Source organism: Muscardinus avellanarius (genome assembly GCF_963383645.1).
Source record: "Muscardinus avellanarius genome assembly, chromosome: 19".
Classification (NCBI taxonomy): domain Eukaryota; kingdom Metazoa; phylum Chordata; class Mammalia; order Rodentia; family Gliridae; genus Muscardinus; species Muscardinus avellanarius.
In genome coordinates, this window is record NC_137805.1 from 14,561,029 (window position 1) to 14,581,548 (window position 20,520).

A 20,520-nucleotide genomic window follows, 5' to 3' on the forward strand; every position below is an offset into this window, starting at 1 on the left:
GAAGCGAAGGCGGGGTTGGTGGGCGCTTGACGATTTCCTTCGGTGGTACCCAAGAGGAAGCTAAGAGCTGCTTCTGGCAATCATCATGAGGAAGGCATGACTCTCCTCAGTTCATAGATAAAGAGACCCAAGGCACAGAGAAGGTGATTTCTTTTTTGTCCCAAGTTATATAGCGAGTATATGAAGGACCAAGCTGAGGTGAGACTCCAGTTCAGCCCGCTAATCATTCACGATACCAGAAAGTCTCTACGAGAGCTCACAGAGACGTGTCTAAACTTTCCCTAAGTATTCAAGTCGGCAATCTCAGTCCACCAGCAATTCGCTTACTGTTTGTTGCGAACCTACTGTGTGCTGGGTGCAGAGAAGAGAGAAACCACAGGATTGAGAGCGCAAGCTGCCAAGCCAGGGAGACCAACTCCTGTGCAACTTCTTAAAATTTCCTTTCCTCCTCCTCCTCTTCCTCCTCCTCCTCCTCCTCTTCCTCCTCCTCCTCCTCCTCCTCTTCCTCCTCCTCCTCCTCCTCTTCCTCTTCCTGCTCCTCCTCCTCCTCTTCCTCCTCCTCCTTCTCATTTGGTACTGGGATTGAATTTGGGAATATTCTATCTCTGAGCTATACCCTGGCCCTTTTTAGTTTTTATTTTTATTTATTATTATTATTATTATTATTATTATTATTATTATTATTTATTTTGGTGGTACTGGGGTTCCTGGAAGCCCTTCTACCTCCGGGCTACACTCCCAGACCTATTTTTACATTTTTATTTGGAAACAGGGTCTCCTAAGCCAGCGCGCGCGGCTGGCTTCAAACCTGCACGATCCTCCTGTCTCTGCCTCCCAAGCGCGGGGATTACAAGCGTGCGCCACCACGCCTGGCTTTTATTTTTTATTTTGAAACAGGGTCTCACTAAGTGGTTGAGGCTGGCCTTTGACCTGCGATCCTCCTGTCTCTGCCTCCCAAGAACTGAGATTAGGTGTGTGCCACCACTCCCAACTCAACATTCCCCATCACCGACACTCTCCCCAGTACTCTCATGCTTTCTGAGCACCACGGTCCTGGCCATCTCTGTCTCCCCGCATTAGCAACAAACACCGCCTAGATATTGTCTTCCACAAGACACGTCTGACCCCCAATTATATATATTACTATATATTGTTTTGGTATGTGGTGCTGGATATGGACCCAGGGGCATTCTACCTCTGAGCCTCGCCCCAGCCTCTCCCCCTCACTTTTACAAAACTGGGAACAGGGCTTGCTAAGTTGCTGAGAGCCTTGCCACGTTGTTGAGGTTGCCCTTGAACTTGCAATCTTTTTGTCTCAGCTCCCCAAGTACTGGACTACAGGCCGTGGCACCATACTTGGCACTGTTATACATCTTTTAGGTGCAATGTGGTTTTTTGGTTTGCTTCAGACCCTACCATCATCTATGGACCTGCTGTTGCTTCTTTTATTTCTCTTTTCTTCCCGAACTTGTAGAAAAGATGCTTAAAGGGCTTGAACTAGTCTCGCAGGACTTTGCACAGCAGAGACTCCTGGATGCCAGTGGGTTGACCCACATGGTAAAGTGTTTCCTGGCCTCCCTTAGTCCTGTATTTTTATTTTTTTTGTGGTACTGGGGGTGGAACCCAGGTGCACTCTACCTCCGAGCTACATCCCCAGCCCTATTTTTTACTATTTGTCTTGAAACAGGGTCTCACTAAATTGCGGAGGGCGTCACTAAGTAGCTGAGGCTGTCCTAGAACCTGTGATCCTCCTGTCTCAGCCTCCCGAATGCTGAGACTACAAACATGTACCACCACAGCCGGTTTTCCTGTAAGTTATTATTGGAAGGCACCTTACTATAATAAGAGCAACAATTAATCATTGTAAAATCAAACTTTCTTTTGTGGTGCTGGGGTTCCTGGAAACCCTTCTACCTCTGGGCTACACTCCAAGACCTATTTTATATTTTTATTTGGAAACAGGGTCTCTTAAGCCAGCACGGCTGGCTTTGAACCTGCGCGATCCTCCTGTCCCCGCCTCCCAAGCGCGAGGATGACAAGCGTGCGCCACCACGCCCGGCTTAAAACCTAACTTTTACTAAGGGGTTAAAGTGTGCTGAGCATCCTGAAACACTTTCATGGGTTAACTAATTTAATCTTCACAACAATTCCATGTGCAGATATTATTATTATTATTATTATTATCCATAACTATAGCAATATAAAAATACGGACAAAGGCCAACAGAAGTCATATGTTCATCTGATAATAGAAATTATGGCGAATACTTTGTACATAATTTTTTCTCCGCATGGTAGTGGTAGACCATGGTCCTTCAAGCGTGGTCCTGGGACCAGCCACATCAGCATCACCTCGGAACATGTTAGAAATATAAATTGTTATCCCAGTACCTGGGGGCTGAGACAGGAGCATCGCCGCAGTGAGACCCCTCAACCTAGTGATACTTCGTTTCAAAACAAAAATAAAATAGGCTTGAGGGGATCAATCCCCAGTGCCAAATAAAATAAAATAAAATAAATACAAAATTTCAGCCAGGCGTGACGGTACACACCTGTAATCCTATTATTTGGGAGGCTGAGATTGGAGGATCGCAGGTTTGAGAATAAACCTCAGTAAGCTGTAAGACTCTCATCATCCTAGTGAGACTCTGTTTCAAAAAGAAATAAAAAATAGGGCTGGGGGTGTAGCTTGGAGGTAGAATGCCCTGGGGTTCAATTCCTACACACACACACACACACACACACACACACACACACACACACACACACGAAAGAAATGCAAATTTCCAGGCTCCAAAGTGGAGAACCACCCACCAATGATATGCACGGGCAGAGCTTTTTGTAACAGTTCAGGTTCTGGGAGAAAGGAAGAGTAAGGTGGTCTTTATAATATTCGGAGTAGAGCTTCTTGAAGTTCTTGAGTCATGGACTCTATCATCAATCTCAGGAAAGCTGGGACTCGGCCTAGGACACCGATTCTCAACAGCACCGTCAGTCAACAGATATGATTGACAGCCATTGAGTAGTTTATCCAACAGCGGCAGCAGAACACACATTTTTCTCAATCTCACGTGCAACATTAACCAAGATCCATCAAATTCCATGCCATAAATAACATACCAACAATTTTAAAAGAATAGAAATCACACAGTGAGTGTTTTCAGACCACAAAGGAATTAAACGAGAAACCAGTAACTGAAAGATAACTGAAAAATCTAAAAACACTCAGAGATTAAACAACACATTCCTAAAAGAACCAGAGAGGAAATTTATCTCAAGGTAAATTTAAAAATATTTTGAACTAAATGAAAAGGAAAATAAAGCGTCAAATTTTGTGGAATGTGGTGAAGGCAAAACTTAGAGAAAAAATGATCATTCAGTGCGTATAGTAGAGAAGAAGGAGGGTTTTAAATAGGTAAGCTTCCATTTTAGGACACTAGAGTTTAAACTCACATAAGCAGAAGAAAAGGAATAATAAAAATCACAGCAGAAATCAATGAAGTTGAAAACAGGAAATCAATAGAGAAAATCAACAAAACTGAAAGCTTTTTCCCTGAAAAAGTCAATAAAAACGAGTCTCTAGACAGGTTAAGGGGGAAAAAAGAAAAAAAATAGACACAAACTACTAATATCATAAATGCCAGGGGAGACATCCCCATAGATCCCACTGACATCAAAAAGATGGAAAGGCGTATGTGGACAACCCATGCCCTCAAGTTTGATAACCTAAAAGGAAAAAATCCCTTGAAAATTTCGATTTTCTGCCAAAACTCAAAGAGAAAAAGAAAACCAAAATCCATATATGTATGTATTTAAATTGAACCAAGAATTAATAACCTTCCCAAACAGAAAACACCAACCCCTGATGGGTTTATTGAATACCAAATATTCAAGAAAGAAATGATACCAATTCTCTACAATCTTTTTCAGAAAATGGAAACAAAGGAATACTTTCTAACTCATTCCACCAGGCCAGAAATATCCTGATACCAAAGTAAGGCAAAGATAATACAAGAGAAGAAAAGTACACACTAATATGTCTCATGCACATAGGTGTAAAATTACTCCACACAATATTAACAAATCAAATCCAGTAATGCATAAAAAGAATTATATATTCATGATCAAGTGGGATTTCTTTCAGACATGCAAGTCTGATTCAACACTCAAAAGTCTATTCATAGCCGGGCTTGGTGGCGCCGCTTATAATCCCAGCATTTGGGAAGCTGAAACGGGAGGATCGCGGTTCTTGGACAGCCTCAGCTACTTAGTGAGACCCTCTGCAACTCAGTGAGACCCTGTTTCAAAATAAAAAATAAACTGGGCGTGGTGGCGCACGCTTGTAATCCCAGCATTCATGAGGCTGAGACTGGAGGATTGCGGTTCGCAGCCAGGCTCATCTACTTAGCGAGGCCCTCTGCGACTTAGTGAGACCCTGTTTCAAAATAAAGAATAAAAAAATAGGGAAGGGGGTGTAGCTCGGAGGTCAAATGCCCCTGGACTCCATCCCCAGACCCGAAGAAAAAATAAAATAAAAATAGGGCCTGGGGGGGTGTTGCTCGGAAGTACAGTGCCCCTGGGTTCCATCCCTAGTACCGCAAAAAAGAAAAGAAAAAAAGTCTATTCATGTATGCAGTCAAACACAGAGGAGAAATCACATGCTTGTGATAACAGATGCAGAAAAAGAATTTGGGATAATCAGACACCCATTCCTGACAACAAAGCTCAGAAAACAGATGTGAACTTCCTCAACTAAATAAAGACCAGCTACAAACACCCTGTGCAGATGTTGGACTCGGAGGTAAGAAACCAGGCGCTTTCCTTCCAAGATCGGAACAAGGCAAGGATATCTCATCTTGCCACTGGTGGAAGTCCCAGGAGCACCATAAGACTAGGAAAGGGAAAAAACGTTATACAGATTGGGAAGAAAGAAATTCAAGCAATCTTGGTTCACATATGACATGATCATCTACATGGAAAATCCAGAAGAAAGGACAATAGCAATAGCAAACAAAGATCACTGATTGTATCAGGGTTACAAGATAGAAGATTAATGTACAAAAGTCAATCCCTTTCCTATAGACCTGCAATGAACAACTGGAATTTGAAATTAAAAACCGTTCATGCTAGCACACAGCAAAATGAAATACTTGGGCAGCATTAATCCACAAAATATATTTGAGATCTGTCTGAAGAGCCGGGGGTGGTAGCGCACTCTTGTAATTCCAGCATTTGGGAGGCTGAGACAAGAGGATCGCAGGTTCTCAGTCAGCCTCCTCCTCAGAGGGCTATTGAGGCCCTCTGCGACTCAGTGAGACCCCTATTTTAAAATAAAGAATAAAAAATAGGGCTGGGGTGTAGCTCGGAGGTACCCCCTAGGTTCCATCCCCAGTGCTGGAAAAAAAAAAAAAAAAGGAAAGAAAAAGAAAAATAATCGATCTGAAGAAAACTAAAAACTCTGATGAAAAAAATCAATGCACTAAATAAATGGGTGATGGTCCAGCAGTTGAACTCCCTGGTATTTATTCAAGCAAATGGAAGCTTATGTCCACACAAAACCTGGGCATGGCCGTTTCTATGGCTTGGGTAGGGTTTTAGCGTGTCTCCCTGCCCCTCGGTTTACGTATTGGAGGCTTGGTCCCTAGGTGGCAAATGTTGAGAGGTGGTGAGACCTTTTAGAGGCAGAGTGTAGTGGGGGGGTCCTTTTGTGGGTGTGCCCTTGAAAGGGATTGTGGGACCCCAGTTTTCCTATTTTATGATTTAAAATTTATTTCTCGCCAGGCGTGGTGGCGCACGCTTGTCATCCCCGTGCTTGGGAGGCTGAGACAGGAGGATCGCACAGGTTCGAAGCCAGCCTCAGCTACTTAGTGAGGCTCTCAGCAACTTAGTGAGACCCTGTTTCCAAATAAAATGGTCTGGGAGTGTAGCCCGGAGGTAGAAAACCCCTGGGTTCCACCCCAGGACCACACAAAAAATTATTTCTCAGCATAGTTCAGAGTCAGTCTTGGACCCCAGTTTTCCTGCTCCCTGACGTGGGACACGCCTTCCCCTCTGCACCTGTGCCACGTCTGTCATGGGTCATGGCAGAGCTTGGGCCTTGTTCTCTAGATTCCTGCCCCCGGCTGTGGGCTAGAGAAGTCTCTTGTCTTTCTCTTTTTGCGGTGCTGAGGCTCGAACCCAGGGTCGTTACACGATCGGCCATTGCTCTTGCCTGAGCTACACCCCAGCCTTAAATCTCTTTCCTTTACGTAGTTGCCTTGTCTCTGGTATTTTATCATAGTAATGCAAAACAGACTAATACAGACAGTGATAGCAGCTTGATTCATAGTTGTCCAGTTGGAGGCAACCAAGGTGCCCTTCGCTAGAGGAATGGACACACTGCATCCATATAAGGAATTCTGTTCAGTGATATCTCACTCGAGATATCAAGAAGAGAACTATGGAGGGACCTTAAGTCCGTATGGCTCAGGGAGAGAAGCCGACTGACTGGGCCACAGACTGTATGATTCCAGCTATATGATATTCTGGAAAAGGCAAAACTGTGAACAGAGTGGAAAGACCAGCGGTTGCCCAGAACGTGGGGGTCAGAAAATGAAGCACAGGGGATGTTTGGGGAAGTGAAACTACTCTGATTGTTTCTTACTAGTGGAGACCGGCTGTCAGACATCCGTCAAAGTCCACAGGAGTGCGTTCCAGTGCGAGTCATGGACTCAGTTAAGATAACGCGTCAGCATCAGCGCGTCAATGACAGCAAATGCGCCGCGGCGATGCCAGGCGTTAACATGAGGACGGGGTGTGGAGGGATAGATGGGAACTCTCTGTAGTTTGCACTTAATCTTTCTGCGAACCGAAAACTGCTGAAAAGTAAATTCTAGCACTCTAAAAAACAAACTGTGTATTTTAATAGTCGTACCGCGTGGTTCAAGAATTTCACTGCTGTGAGTCTATTCTGGAAAGTCCGAAACCCAGAAGAAAAAAATTACTTTTTTTTGCATCAGGATGTTGACTTCAGTGTTATTTTAATAGTAATAAACTAATAACTACCAAAGAAAAACACAGATAAATCGCTATATGTTTATTTAAATATTACCAATCAATTAAAATGATGTGTATAAAGAGCTTATGAAAATATTTAAACTACAACGCAATATGAAAATCAGGGCACTAATGGGTATTTTCAACATTTAATTAGAGCCATGCTTTTCAAAAAGCAAACAAACATCAAAAAATTGGAAGGAAAACCTGTTAACAGTTTGTCGATGGGTGGTGAGATCACAGGCGATTTTTCTCTTTTGTGCTTGCAGTCTTTAATGAATATGTATTACTTTTAACATAAAAACTGCTAAAAGCCAGGGGAAAGTGTATGTTAATTAATATTTCATTATGAAGTGTTATTTTGTGATTTAGATGGTATGACCCCAAAAAAAATGACAAAAAGAGCTAAAAAATGCGTGACAGCCCCTTCATATGTTTTTATGGCCCTTCAAAATCCAGAGGTCCACTTACCAGAAACTGTGCCAGAGGGACAACTTCAATTAAACAAAGTTTAATTGAATCTTTAGAGTCCAGACAGTTTGTGAAAGAGACAGAAAGGACACACACACACACACACACACACACACACACACACACACACACACGGAGACAGAGAAAGAAAGAGAAGGAGAGAAAGTAATGGAGATAAAGCTTTAGCAAGAAGGAAAGAGAGAGAGAGAGAGAAAGAATGATCAAATGCAATATATTTAGTAAATCATATATGAAGGCTGATGTGTCCAAGGATCAAAAATCTCCTTAATATATTTTAAGAAAACAGTAACGGCAATGTTTTACAAAACTATCAGGCGTGGTGGCACATACATGTAATCCCAGTACTTGGGAGGCTGAGACAGTAGGATCGCAGGCTCAAAGCCAGCCTCAGCATCTTAGCGAGGCTCCCAGCAACCTAGTGAGACTCTGTTTCCAAATAAGATATAAAATTGAGCTGGAGGTATAGCTTGGAGGTAGAATGCCTCTAGGTTCAATCCCTAATACAAAAATAATATTTTTTCTTAGCCTGGTGTGGTGGTACAGGCCGATCACACCAGTCCTTGGGAGGCTGAGATGGGGGGATCACAGGTTTAAGGCCAGCCTGAGCAGCTTGGCCAAGCCCTCAGCCACTTAGTGAGACCCTGTTTCAAATGCTTGTGATCCCAGCATTCAGGAGACTGCGAAAGGAGGATCACGGTTCGCGGACAGCCTCAGCTACTTAGTGAGGCCCTTTGCAGCTCAGTGAGACCCTGCTTCAAAATAAAGAATAAAAAAATAGAGCTGGGGGTGTAGCTCGCAGGTAGAATGCCCCTGGGTTCCATCCCCAGACCCGCAAAAAGAAAAAAAAAAGTCTCAGGATGTCCATGCAAACATCTCTCGCTGGTCTGCCTTCTCACACAGCACACCTGGAGCGAGATGGTCTGTCTGTCTGTCTGTCTGTCTGTCTGTCTGTCTGTCTGTCTATCTATCTATCTATCTATCTATCTATCTAATCTATTCATAGTTGGATTTTAGGAAAGCAGCAGTATATTCCATACACTGTGAAGTGCTCCCCCTGCGTGTCCAGTCTGTAAATATTGGGGTGATTAAAAAAATCACCCCAATGTAAAAAGTGGGGGTGATTTAGAGACACTGAATCGCCTTCCTACCAGGTCGCTTTGCCAAAATATTTGAGTTTCTGTTCCTGTTATCATTATTTGCCCCCCCCCCCTCCTCAGTTTCGTCTTCTGTAAAGTGGAGAGAAGAGGCCAGCGGCTGAGCGTAGCCTCGGGAGCGTCCCCTTCCTTCCTGGCAGGGGATGACATGGGGAAGCCCCCACCACGCAGCCCAGCTCTCCTGGTAAGGCAGTCCGCCAGGTCCCGCCTGCCTCCGGCTCCTACCTTCGTGTGGCCCCAGCCTGGCCACGTGGGACTCGCGCAGGATCTCTGCCACCGGCCTGCGGGTGTAGAGGATGGTGGCGCAGCTCATGTTGACTTGGACTTGCTGGGCCCGGGAGGTGAGGTTGGCCACGCTCAGAGCCAGCTTCAGGTCATGGCCCAGCACCGGTGGCTCCAGCACCTTGAACTTGCCCGAGATGCTGGGTTTGACAGCCGGCTCCAGGAGGTCGTCACGCCAGAGACCTCGCACGCTGGCCCTGCGGATGCGCGACCGTCTTCCCCGGGCTTCCACGCTAAGCAGCTTCTTCACTGCCTTTCGGTACACCTGCCTCTCCTTCCGGGATCCTGCAGGGCACAGTACGTCATGGGCGGTGGGCACCTCCTCCTTGGGCAGCGGGCACCTCTTCCTCCTCCACGGGGACCAGGTCCTGCATCACCACCTCGAATTTCCAGAGGCCTCAAACCAGCAGCCCAAGAGCCGTGTTGCAGACGTCAGCCCTGCGCCTGTGCTCTGTTCTCTATTTAATAATTTTTCTTTTCATGGTACTGGGGTTGAACCCAAGGGTATTCTATTTCCTAGCTACACCCCCGGCCCCTTTTATTTTTATTTTGGAATTAGGATCTTGCTAGGTTGCTGAGTCTTGCTACGTAGGCTGTCCTGGAAGCTGTGATCCCCCTGTCTCAGCCTCCCAAGTACTGGGATTACAGGTGTGCACCACCACGCCAGGCTATTTAGTACACTTTTAATCAGTTGCCAACAACTTCAGAGCAGAAAATTTCACATAAAAATGCAGATTTCCAGCCGGGTGTAGTGACTCACGCTTGTAATCCCAGTACCTGGGAGGCTGAGACAGGAGGATTACAGGTTTGCAGCCAGCCTCAGCTACTTAGTGAGACCTCCACAAATTAGTGAGACCCTGTTTCAAACTAAAGAATAAGAGCCAGGCGCGGTGGCGCACGCTTCTAATCCCCGTGCTTGGGAGGCTGAGACAGGAGGATTGCGCAGGTTCAAAGCCAGCCTCAGCTGGCTTAAGAGACCCTGTTTCCAAATTAAAAAAAAAAAACCATATATATATATATATATATATATATATATATATATATATATATATATATAGGTCTGGGAGTGTAGCCCGGAGGTAGAAGGCCCCTGGGCTCCATGCCCAATACCACCAAAAAATAAATAAATAAAATAAAAAAATAGGGCTGGGGGTGTGGGTGTATCTCAGAGGTAGAATGCCCCTGGGTTCAATCCCCAGTACTACAACAACAACAAAAAAAAATGTTGATTTCCAGCTTCTGTGAGCCCTGGGTGAGAAACTCTTTTTGTCATGATGGGACAGGATGTTGAGGTGCCCCAAGACCAGGGCTCAGCTTAGGATAAGACCCCACGATCCACGTTCTAGAAGCTCCAGCAGCCTGGACCAGCCACAAACCTGCAGGACTTGGAGAGGGAGCCAGACAGAAGAGGCCTCGCCACCCTACTCCCAGGACGGCCATGAGCGGACAGAAGCAGGAGGCCGCTGATGGTCAAGTGGACGCCATGTCCCTAGAGACAGGATGGTGGTGGCCTGCCGCTCCCTTGGGAGGTCTGCCTGCCGCCTTACTTTCTCAGGTACTGTTACTGGAGCCGGGGAGAAGAGGCCTGAAGGGAGACGCCAAGGCAGAGTCAGCCGAGCAAGACCTCTCTCCCCAGCCTCCTCCACAGCAACCTCCCCTGGTCGCTGCTGCATCGAGTTTGTGCTCAGGGGAGGAAAGAGAGAAGCTCTGATTTTCACTTGAGCTGCAAGGCTTAATTACTCAGCAACATTAAATTTTTTTTTTTTATTTTTTTTTTGCGGTAGTGGGGATGGAACCCAGGGGCATTCTACCTCCGAGCTACACCCGCAACCCTATTTTTTTATTCTTTATTTTGAAACAGGATCTCACTGAGTTGCAACGGGCCTCTCTAAATAGTTGAGACTGTCTGCAAACTGCGATCCTCCCATCTCAGCCTCCTGAATGCTGGGATTACAAGCGTGCGCCACCATGCCCAGCTAGAAACATTTTTTTTTTTTTAACAAGAAGTGGCTGGACATACATGGATGGGGTCACCTTGTTCCCTGGAAACCTGTTCCTCCCTGGGGAAGAAAGACTTTTTTTTCCCTGGTACTGGGGGTGGAACCCAGGGGCTTTCTACCTGTGGGCTATACTCCCAGACCTATTTTATACTTTATTTGGAAACAGGGTCTCACTAAGTTGCTAAGAGCCTCACTAAGTAGCTGAGACTGACTTTGAAACTGTGTGATTCTCCTGTCTCAGCCTCCCAAGCGCTGGGGTTACAAGTGTGCACCACCATGACTGGCAAGACTTTTTCTTTTGTAGTGCTGGGATGGAACCCAGGGGCATTCTACTTCTGAGCTACACCCCCAGCCTGATTCTTTATTCTTTATTTTGAAACAGGGTCTCACTAAGTTGCAGAGGACCTCACTAAGTAGTTGAGAATGTCCGTGAACTGCGATCCTCCGGTCTCAGCCTCCCTAAAGCTGGGATTACAAGCGTGCGTCACCACGCCCAGCTGAAAAGAGATTTTTAAAGTAAATAGTTGAGTGGGCTGGTGCACAATTGTAATCTCAGTACTTGGGAGGCTGAAGCCTGAGGAGTCTCAGATTCAAAGCCAGTCTCAGCAACATATCAAGGCCCTGTTTCAAAGGGCTGAGAGTATGCTCAGACATAGAATGCCACTGGGTTTAGTTCTCAGTTCCCCAAAAGGAAAAAAAAAATAATAAAATATGCAGTTGGAGGCAGCTCTGAGAAAAAATATAATCATCTTGTTTTTGTTTCCAGCAAGTACAGGCTCTTCCATAAGCCAGTGGCTTATGGAAGTGACCGGGGCCCAAGCCCTAGCAGATGACAGACAGGATATGCTATTTTTGATATTCTAACTCGTCCTGGTGCTGCATTTCCCAGGTGTTCAATACATAATCCCTGCTATTCTCATCACTGTTATTACCAGCAGTAATATCATTATCATACGTGGATGTACCCAGTACAGTGCCCGGCATATGGAGAAATGGCCAAGAAATGTAGGTGCTATTATTATAGGTGGGGACTCTTCCTACACAGAAGAGGTACTTAGAAAACACAAGAGGCTATTAACTGGGTCTAAATAAAGACCTGGGCTGGGAGCATGGAGACAGTGCTGGAGGAGAGCTGTCATCACCATCGTAACATCTGGACGGGACCTGGCCCCAGGCTGCCTGCGACGGGCCCTCTGCAGCCTGGGGGCCAGCCTGGGGCAGCTAATAAAGGCCACCGGTGGCCCTTACCTTCTGGGTACTTGTAGAGGCCCGTGATGTCCACGCGGGAGTCGCTGCCCACTGCCTTGGTGCTGATGCACCTCCCGACCTTCTTGGTGTCCGAGTACACGCGCTCTCGGCTCTGGTCCTCGTGCCACAGCCAGGTGATGTAGTCCGCGTTGACCTCCGCGAACACGAAGTGGCCGTCGTGGGCCAGGTGCACGTCACCCTCACGGATGGCGGTGACCGAGGCCGGGCCACACTGGAACATGCCTGGGCAGAGGGGTGGATGTGAGTGGCACGGGGAGAAAGGCAGGGTCCAGGACCTGCCACACGGAGCCTACCTTCGCTCTCCTCCTGGGGGGTGGCATCCAGGACCTGCCAGCCATTGTAAGAGGGGCCCAGGTCCTGCCGCGCAAACCAGCTCTCGTTCCAGACGTGAAAATTCCTGCCGAAGAGAGAGGATGGGCGAGGCGGCCTCCCGTGAGCAGGACAGCCATGGGAGGGAGACCCCACTATAGGCCAGGGGAGGGTCTCCTTCTTGGCCTTAGTCCTGAGGCCCCTTCTTCTGAACCATTCAACTGCATCGATGGGCCCATATCATTCACATATACGGTTGTGTATGTATACACAGCTGTAAATATCAAGAACTTGTTCCCCACGATACCAGACATACAACTGCAAACGAGATACAGGATCTTCGCCTCCGCAGCTTACCTTGTAACAAAAAATGCAGAAGGGGAGACAGGTAGGATTAATTAAGAGGTTAATAAGTCAAAGGCTGTGAGGAAGGGCTGAGCTTCAGAATGGCTTGAGACCCGCCCTGGGCAAACTGCATCTCAGGGGAGACAGAATGCAAAGGAATTAACCAGAGGGAGAGCAAAGGGAACCGTGGTCCAGGCAGAAAGAACAGTAAAGGTCCGGAGACAAGCAGCAGCATAGTGTGTCCTAGAAACAGGCTGCGTGTGCGTGTCTCTGGGGCACGACAAATGGGAGGTGAGGTGGGGTTTAGGCTGTGCAGGGCTGCAGCTGTAGGCCCTGGCAGGGAGCTCCCGTGATTCTCCACTTTCCACGTTCAAGGTGAGAATACAAGATAGAAAAAGTGCTATCAGAGCCGGGCGTGGTGGCGCACGCTTGTAATCCCTGCACTTGGGAAGTGGAGACAGGAGGATCGCGCAGGTTTGAAGCCAGCCAGCTGCGCTGCTTTAAGAGACCCCGTTTCCAAATAAAAATAGAAAATAGGTCTGGGTGTGTAGCCCGGAGGAAGAAGGGCTTCCAGGAACCCCAGTACTACCAAAAAAAAAAAAAAAAAAAAAAAGAAATAGAAATGTCTGTCTGAGGCCCAGAGCGAGGGACTGAGCACCTGGGGCTGGGCAGCCCCCGCTGGGCCCCTCGGACCCAGCCGCCTGGGACCCACCACATGCTGTCTTCTGTCAGGTCCTCCAGGGTCCGCCCGTAGGAGTCCACGTATTTGTCCACACTGAGGTTCCTGTCGGTGTCATGGGCTGAATTGAAGTTGGACACCACCCGGGTGGCGATCCCCAAGCAGCGGAGCACTGCAGAGCAGAGGGAGGCTCCTGGAGCAGGTGCCCCGCAGGCCGCTCCCCGCACTCCTGGCCAGACCCCCGGCGTCTTATCTACTTTGGACGGTGGGTTTGGGTGGAGACTCCCGCTCCTTCAGGAGTGTTACCACCTCCCGCGCAGGCGCTCAGGGGATTTCTAGACGGTACTACCACCCCCACTTAAACAGACAGGCTCTGAGGCTGGCAAAACTTGGGAAGCCTCAAAGAGTGCCCATCCAGTTTTCCGAGGGGACTGTAGGATTCACCCAGACACTCATCAGGCCAGCGACAGAGGGCAGACTCCTTCTGCCAAGCAAAGGCCTAAAGTCAAGTAAATGAACTCTCCATTTTCTCTCCATGAACCAGGCTTCCATCTCCTCTTCGCCGAGGAAGACGGACGGCAGGGATGCAGGCCTACGGGCTGCAGGCAAATGGAGGCGCCGGCTGCTGGGGCCGCTCCCTACCTGTGCACATGACTCCGGCGAAGACCCAGCACTGGCCGTACTTGACAGGCTTGCACCTGCCCTTGGACCACTTCTGCAGGATGGCCACGCTGCCGCGCCAGTGCAGTGGGCTGGTGCCGCTGCCGTACTTGCCCCGCCACTGGCCCTGCACCACGCCCCGGTCGTTGTTGCTGTTTACCTGGGCAGAGGAGGCCAGGTCACCGCGGGCCGGCCCGACCTGAGCCTCCAGCCAATGGGGCGCCTGCTGCCTGAGAGTGGGGGTCTCCGCTCTCTTAAAATGCCTCCTCTTTTGGCTGGGACTGTATCTCAGTGGAAGAGCACGGACTCAGCAGGCACCAAGGCCAGGGTTTGCTCTCCAGCACCACAAAACCAAAACAACCCTCCACTTTCTGGAACTACTTGTAATTTCCAGTTGTCTTCCATTTGGATACTCTGTTTTTAAAAACTGTAGACAAGTGCAGCACATTTCCTGTTTATTATTATTATTATTATTATTATTATTATTATTATTGTGTGTGTGTGTGTGTGTGTGTGTGTGTGTGTGTGTGTGTGGTACTGGGGATGCAGCCCAGGGGCATTCTACCTTTGAGCTACACCCCATCCCTATTTTTATTCTTTATTTTGAAACAGGGTCTCACTGAGTTGCAGAGGGCCTCACTAAGTAGCTGAGTCTGTCCGTGAACCGTGATCCTCCTGTCTCAGCCTCCCAAATGCTGGGATTACAAGCGTGCCCCACCACGCCCGGCTCTCATTATTTTTTTTTAAAGATTTTATATAATGGCATTTCTTGTTTTAAATGATCTATATTTTGAGATCGTTATTGATATAATAATTCCAGGGAGAGCTGGCGTTTACTGAATGGTTACTAGGTGCCAGGCACTAGGAACCTTGTACACCCTCAGTCTATGGTGTGGGCTTATCATCCCCCCCACTTTTTCCAGATGAGGAGACTGAAGTTTAGAGAGATCCAGAGACTTGCCCAGATCACACTGTGTGCTAGCTAACGGGTGGTCTGTGAGTTCAGGACTTGGGGCCTGGGCTGCTGTCTGCTGGGCTGGACTACTATGTCCTGCTGTTCAGGTAGGATATCACTAGTGTTGAGTCTCTGCCCCAACATCTCTCTGAGGTCTTGAGGAATTGAAAGCATTCATTATGAGGAGTAAAGTTTGGGAATCTCCACCCACTGACCGGGCACCTGCGAGACAGGTCATGCCGGCGGCCGGCTGGCTCTCTGCTCTGCAGGACCTGGGTCATGTGGCCCACTGAGGCTGGCCCTCCTCCCGCGGAGGGTGAGGGCTGTGCCTGACCCCTCGAGTCTGAGCTGCCCTGGGACTGGGCTGACCACCAACTATGGTTTCCAGGCCCGGCCCTTGAAGATGGACAGCTTCCACTTCGAAGTATAATGATGGGGTCGCCTTTGCTGTTGCCCCACACACACACCAGGGCCATGGTGTGAGAGTGTGGACGCCATCTTAGACTTTCTTGCTCCAGCAGAATGGCGTGGGTGGGACACGAGGAACCCCGGCACTGGTACCAAGTTCCCAGATATATGATCCATCAAACCGCTTGGACGTCTGCAGCCATCCAGAACCCCCAGCGGAAGCATCCTGGGGCTGAAGCCAGCCAGCCCGTGGTGTCCCGCCCATCCCCAATCTACAGAACCGTAGACACCATACAGGGTGTTTTAGGCCACTGAGTTGGCGGGGGCTGGTCACGCAGCAATGGAGAATTAAAACAAGGGGCGACGTGGAAAGGATCCTCGGCGGTGGCCCGAGGTGGCCTGGAGACCCTCGAAGGCGTCTCCATGCAGGGATGGCAGGGGCCCCTCACCATGGCGCTGATGACCCTGGTGACGTAGATGGGGTCGTGGCGCTGGGACACGTCGATGGTTGGTTTCTTCTGGTGACTGGGGCTTCGGTCCAGGATGGAGAGGCAGATGTCCAGGATGTCCTCCTCAAACTGCTCCCCGGAGAGGCTGTGTTTAGAGGCTGGAGCCCCACCCATATTACAGGCGCTCCCACGACCCCTTCTCATCAGACACTGCTGTCCGTGCAGAGGAGTGTGCCCTCACCCCACCCCCAGGGATGTCACAGAGCCTCCCCAAGCCTCGGAAACCTTCCTCACAGGGTTAGCTGGGGAACCGGAAATCAGACCTTAACCATGTCCCTCCCCTGTTCAACAGCCTCCAGTAAGTAACTCCTCACTACCCACAGTAACGGCACGGGAGCGGGGGCTTTTGCAGCCACGTCTGCCTTCCTGACGCGCCCCTTTGGTCTACACCTTCTGAGAGCCCGCCCATCTCGCCCCTCCTGGGACAAGTGAGAGGACAGGATTGGTCCTGGGACGGCTTTGCCCACGCCCGGCCCACGCCCCGGCGTGCCCATGGAGACCTGCCCGTAGTTCCAGCCCTGGGCTCGGATGTGCTGCTCCACGCCTCGGAATATGATGCCGCTGTCATTGAGAACGTACTCCTGCCTCTCCTCCTCTGAGGCCAGAAACACATCGTCCTCTGAAAAGCAGCCGTCGGGCTGGTGTGGGCTGGGGCTCTGGCCCTGCCGGCCCGGGAAGGGTTGCAGTGGGATCTGCAGCAGGAGGCCGATGGGGGCAGGAGGGGCTCCGGAGCTCCCTGCCGGGCCGCATCCTTCCTGAGCAGCCTTTGCCCATCGGGACCAGCCCTCGTCGGCCCACGACCGAAGGACTGAGGGGTCCTGACACTTGGGTAGCCCTCTTTGATGCCAGTACAGCGTCGTATTTCTTAAACATTAATGAGAATACTGAGGCTTTGGACTTGCCGAGATTGGCTCTGAGTCCCGCTATATCCCCCAAAGCTAGACCGTTATTATTCCTGGATCATAGATGCAGAAAGCAAAGCTTACAGAAGAAAGCAATTTGGCAGAGCTGGCGCTGAACCGGGGCTGCCTGACTCGCCATCCCTGGCTCTTCCTGCTCCGGCCTCTCCTGTGCATCAGGCCCCATCCCTGTCCCACCCTGACATCAGAGACCAGGGCTTCCTCACTGTGCCCACCTCTGCCGGCGCCACGCTCTTCACACCCTTTGTATTCACCTCCCTTTTCTTTCTTTGTTTTTGCGGTACTGGGGATGGAACCCAGTGGCATTCTACCTCCCAGCTATTTTTTATTTTTTATTCTTCATTTTGAAATAGAGTCTCACTGAGTTGCAAAGGGCATCACAAAGTTGCTGAGGCTGGCCTCGAACCGCGATCCTCCAGTCTCAGCCTCCTGAATGCTGGGATTCCAGGCGTGCGATCCTCCAGTCTCAGCCTCCTGAATGCTGGGATTCCAGGCGTGCGCCCCCACGCCCGGCTACCTTCCTGTTTCTTAACCCGCTTCCCGCCTCTGCCTTGGACTCGGGAGCTCCTACCTGGGCACCATGGGTTGAAAAGAAGAATAAACTCTCCCAGCTTCCGGTCACTGTGTTTCCGGCGAGAGGAAGGCCTGGCGCTCAGCAGGTAGCGGCCGATGACGGCGTCGGGAGGGCTGGTGAGACTCACGGTCATGGTGCTCCCCGAGTGCGCCTCCTTCACCGCTGCCCAGGCCCCGGCCGCGTCCTGCTCCGCTGTCTGGAACACAGCTTTGGTGTGGAGGTCCTCGGATGCCCGGGGCCCTGGCAGAGACAACAGGGAGTCAGGAGACCCCGCCCCTAGGAAACCCAGCTTTAGAGCAGGGCAAAGGGCGTGGACGCCCCGCTTCACCCCTGAAATGCTGGGTGGGAGGCTGGGGGGAGGGCCTGGCCCCGCATAGAAGGCCAGGGGCAGAGCGGGACACCTCCGCTGTCCTGACTCCCAGACACTTCCCAGGCCAATGAGAGTGAGCGCCCGTAGGCACCAAAGCCTGCCTTACGGCCGGCCAAGACACGAAAGGAAAGCTTGGGTACCCAAGTGCCTGCAGAGACGCCATCTCACCCGTTGTGGGCGCCGTGAGGTCTGACTATGAGACCTGACTGTGAGGCCTGGCCATGAGGTCATGCCAGAGGAGACCCAAAACAAAGGAGCAAAGACAGAGAAACGCCCCTGGCCACTGCCCTGCCCCGAGATGACCTGGCCACCAGCGCACCAGCCAGCGACCTACACGACTGCTCCTGTATGCCCTCCTTGCCTGGCGCCATAAAAGCCCCTCGCCTGGAGGGAGGTGGGCTTTCTGACTCCTGTGGGCTCTCTCCCCGATCAGACGCCTCCTTCCACGTTTTATTCCTAAAGAGAGCCTGGTCCCTGCGGTCGGGCCGTGTTTTCTTTGCCCCCATTTACCCCAGCACCCATCCCACTGTCTGTCGGCAGCGCCTCTCAGTTGTCCGAAGGAACAATTATCAGAAGCTTTGAGAGTTCAAGGCTCCCCCCTTTGCTTCCCCCTAAAGCCTGGGCTGCTGGCCACAGGCTCTCAGGACACAGGGCAGGGCTCTCCAACCTCAGTCCAGCAGGGGCGCCAATGAGCCCGGCTACCTGTCTGCACCGTGAAGACGAGGGCCTCCTCGCTGTCCACATCTCCGCTCAGATCCACCCTGAGGCTGAACGGCTGGCCCCTGCGCACCACCAGCTCAGGGCAAGGGTACTCCTGCGTGTGGTGTGCGACGCCATTCTGTGAGCGCTGCCAGTCCACCTTGATGACTCTGACCCCTGAGCAGGGAGAGGACAGGAAGATGAATAGAACCTTTTGGCCCAGGCCTGGCTGTGTGCCCGCTCACTTAGTCCTGCCGGTTGTGGGTTCATCCGGCCACTTATTTATTTATTTGAGACAGGGTCTCACCAGGTTGCCCAGGTTGGTCTTGAACCTGTGGGGTCAAGTGTTGTCCTGCCTCAGCCTCCCAGGTAGTTGGGACTATAGAGGTGTGCCACAGCCCTACTTATCACACTGACTCTCATTATTCACAGTACTTACGGTCTAGAAAGCCCCTGAATCAGTGAGGACCGAACTGTAGTTGTTACAGAAAATACAAGGTTAGGTTCCTGTGAGCCTCTGGTTACAACCTGTTCACCAACCCATCAGCCTCTAACTGTTGTATGTGTGATTTTGCCTAAAGACACCTCCGTTAACGTTTATTGTAGACTGGTTAATATTGAACTCATTTTGCCAGTAGCTCTATAACTTGTACCAGCATGAAGTTTATTCCGTATTTATTTCCTCTATAAGGTACATCCTGGACTTTTTGCCCTTTTGAACACGAGACGGCACTTCACCATTTTGCTATTTTAAACAGTAAAATCATCAACAAAAATTGCAAACAACAGCAACAACAAAAATTCAAACTGACTAGACAAAGATTCGTGGTTTTAAATGGACCATGAAATGGCATCCGTTTATAGTGTGAAAGCTGAAACCAGGGGCCAACTGTGGTCTGCCTTTAGCTGGGAGCAGGTCTGCAAGGCACCTCGATTTTTTTACCACATCTGGACCAAAGTCTAGAGAGAGCCATCCAAAATGCTCAGCTTTTAAATATCCTAGCAATAGGCCGGGCATGGTGGCGCATGCTTGTAATCCCTGTGCTTGGGAGGCAGAGACAGGAGGATCGCGCAGGTTCGAAGCCAGCCATGCTTCGAACCCTGTTTCCACACAAAAATATAAAATAGGTCTGGGAGTGTAGCCCGGAGATAGAAGGGCTTCCAGGAACCCCAGTACGACCAAAAAAAAAAAATAAAATAAATAAAAAAATAAAAAAATAAAATAAAATAAATTAAAAAATAAATAAATAAAATAAAATAAATAAATACCCTACCTAGCATTGGCAGGCACGGTGGCGCACGCTTGTAATCCCTGTGCTTGGGAGGCAGAGACAGGAGGATTGTGCAGGTTCAAAGCCAGCCTTGCTGGCTTAAGAGACCCTGTTTCCAAATAAAAAATATAAAAATAGGTCTGGGAGTGTAGCCCGGAGGTAGAAGGGTTCCATCCCCAGTACCACACACACACAAAAAAATAAATAAAAATAAATAAACAAATACTATAGCATCTTCATAGACTCTTTCTGTGAAGGGAGTGGGGCAGACTATATTTCTACAGATGGTTGCAATAATATCACCCGCCCCGCAAACTCCATTACAATATGATGTTGACGCTTCTCTCATCGAGAAATAGGCTATCTAGTCCCATCCCTCGAATCTGAAAGACCTGTGGCCGAAACAGAATGATCTGCTATAGCTATCAAGACCAGATCATGAAGGTTGATACAGCTTCTTCCTGGCTCTCTTGAGCAGCTGGTTCTTGGAAACCCAGCCACCATGCCACAAAGAAGCCCAAATAGCCCAAGGAGGAGCCCACAGGAAGGGAACCAAGGCTTCCAACCTCCAGCCGCTGCTCTCCCAGCGA

The 20,520-nt window shown here is 49.5% G+C and overlaps 1 protein-coding gene across 1 annotated transcript in view; it reads right to left on the reverse strand.

Moving 5' to 3' along the window:
- Positions 1-20,520, reverse strand: part of TGM6 (transglutaminase 6) — a gene marked incomplete at both ends in the record, with an annotated part of 46,408 nt that overhangs the window by 1,677 nt on the left and 24,211 nt on the right. Inside the window, 9 exons of the mRNA XM_080716430.1 lie at positions 8,906-9,247; positions 12,211-12,453; positions 12,525-12,628; positions 13,598-13,736; positions 14,207-14,384; positions 16,037-16,165; positions 16,597-16,715; positions 17,588-17,830; positions 18,663-18,836. Of these exons, the coding sequence (XP_080572556.1) occupies positions 8,906-9,247; positions 12,211-12,453; positions 12,525-12,628; positions 13,598-13,736; positions 14,207-14,384; positions 16,037-16,165; positions 16,597-16,715; positions 17,588-17,830; positions 18,663-18,836 (1,671 nt within the window). The remainder of the gene's footprint in view (positions 1-8,905; positions 9,248-12,210; positions 12,454-12,524; positions 12,629-13,597; positions 13,737-14,206; positions 14,385-16,036; positions 16,166-16,596; positions 16,716-17,587; positions 17,831-18,662; positions 18,837-20,520) is intronic.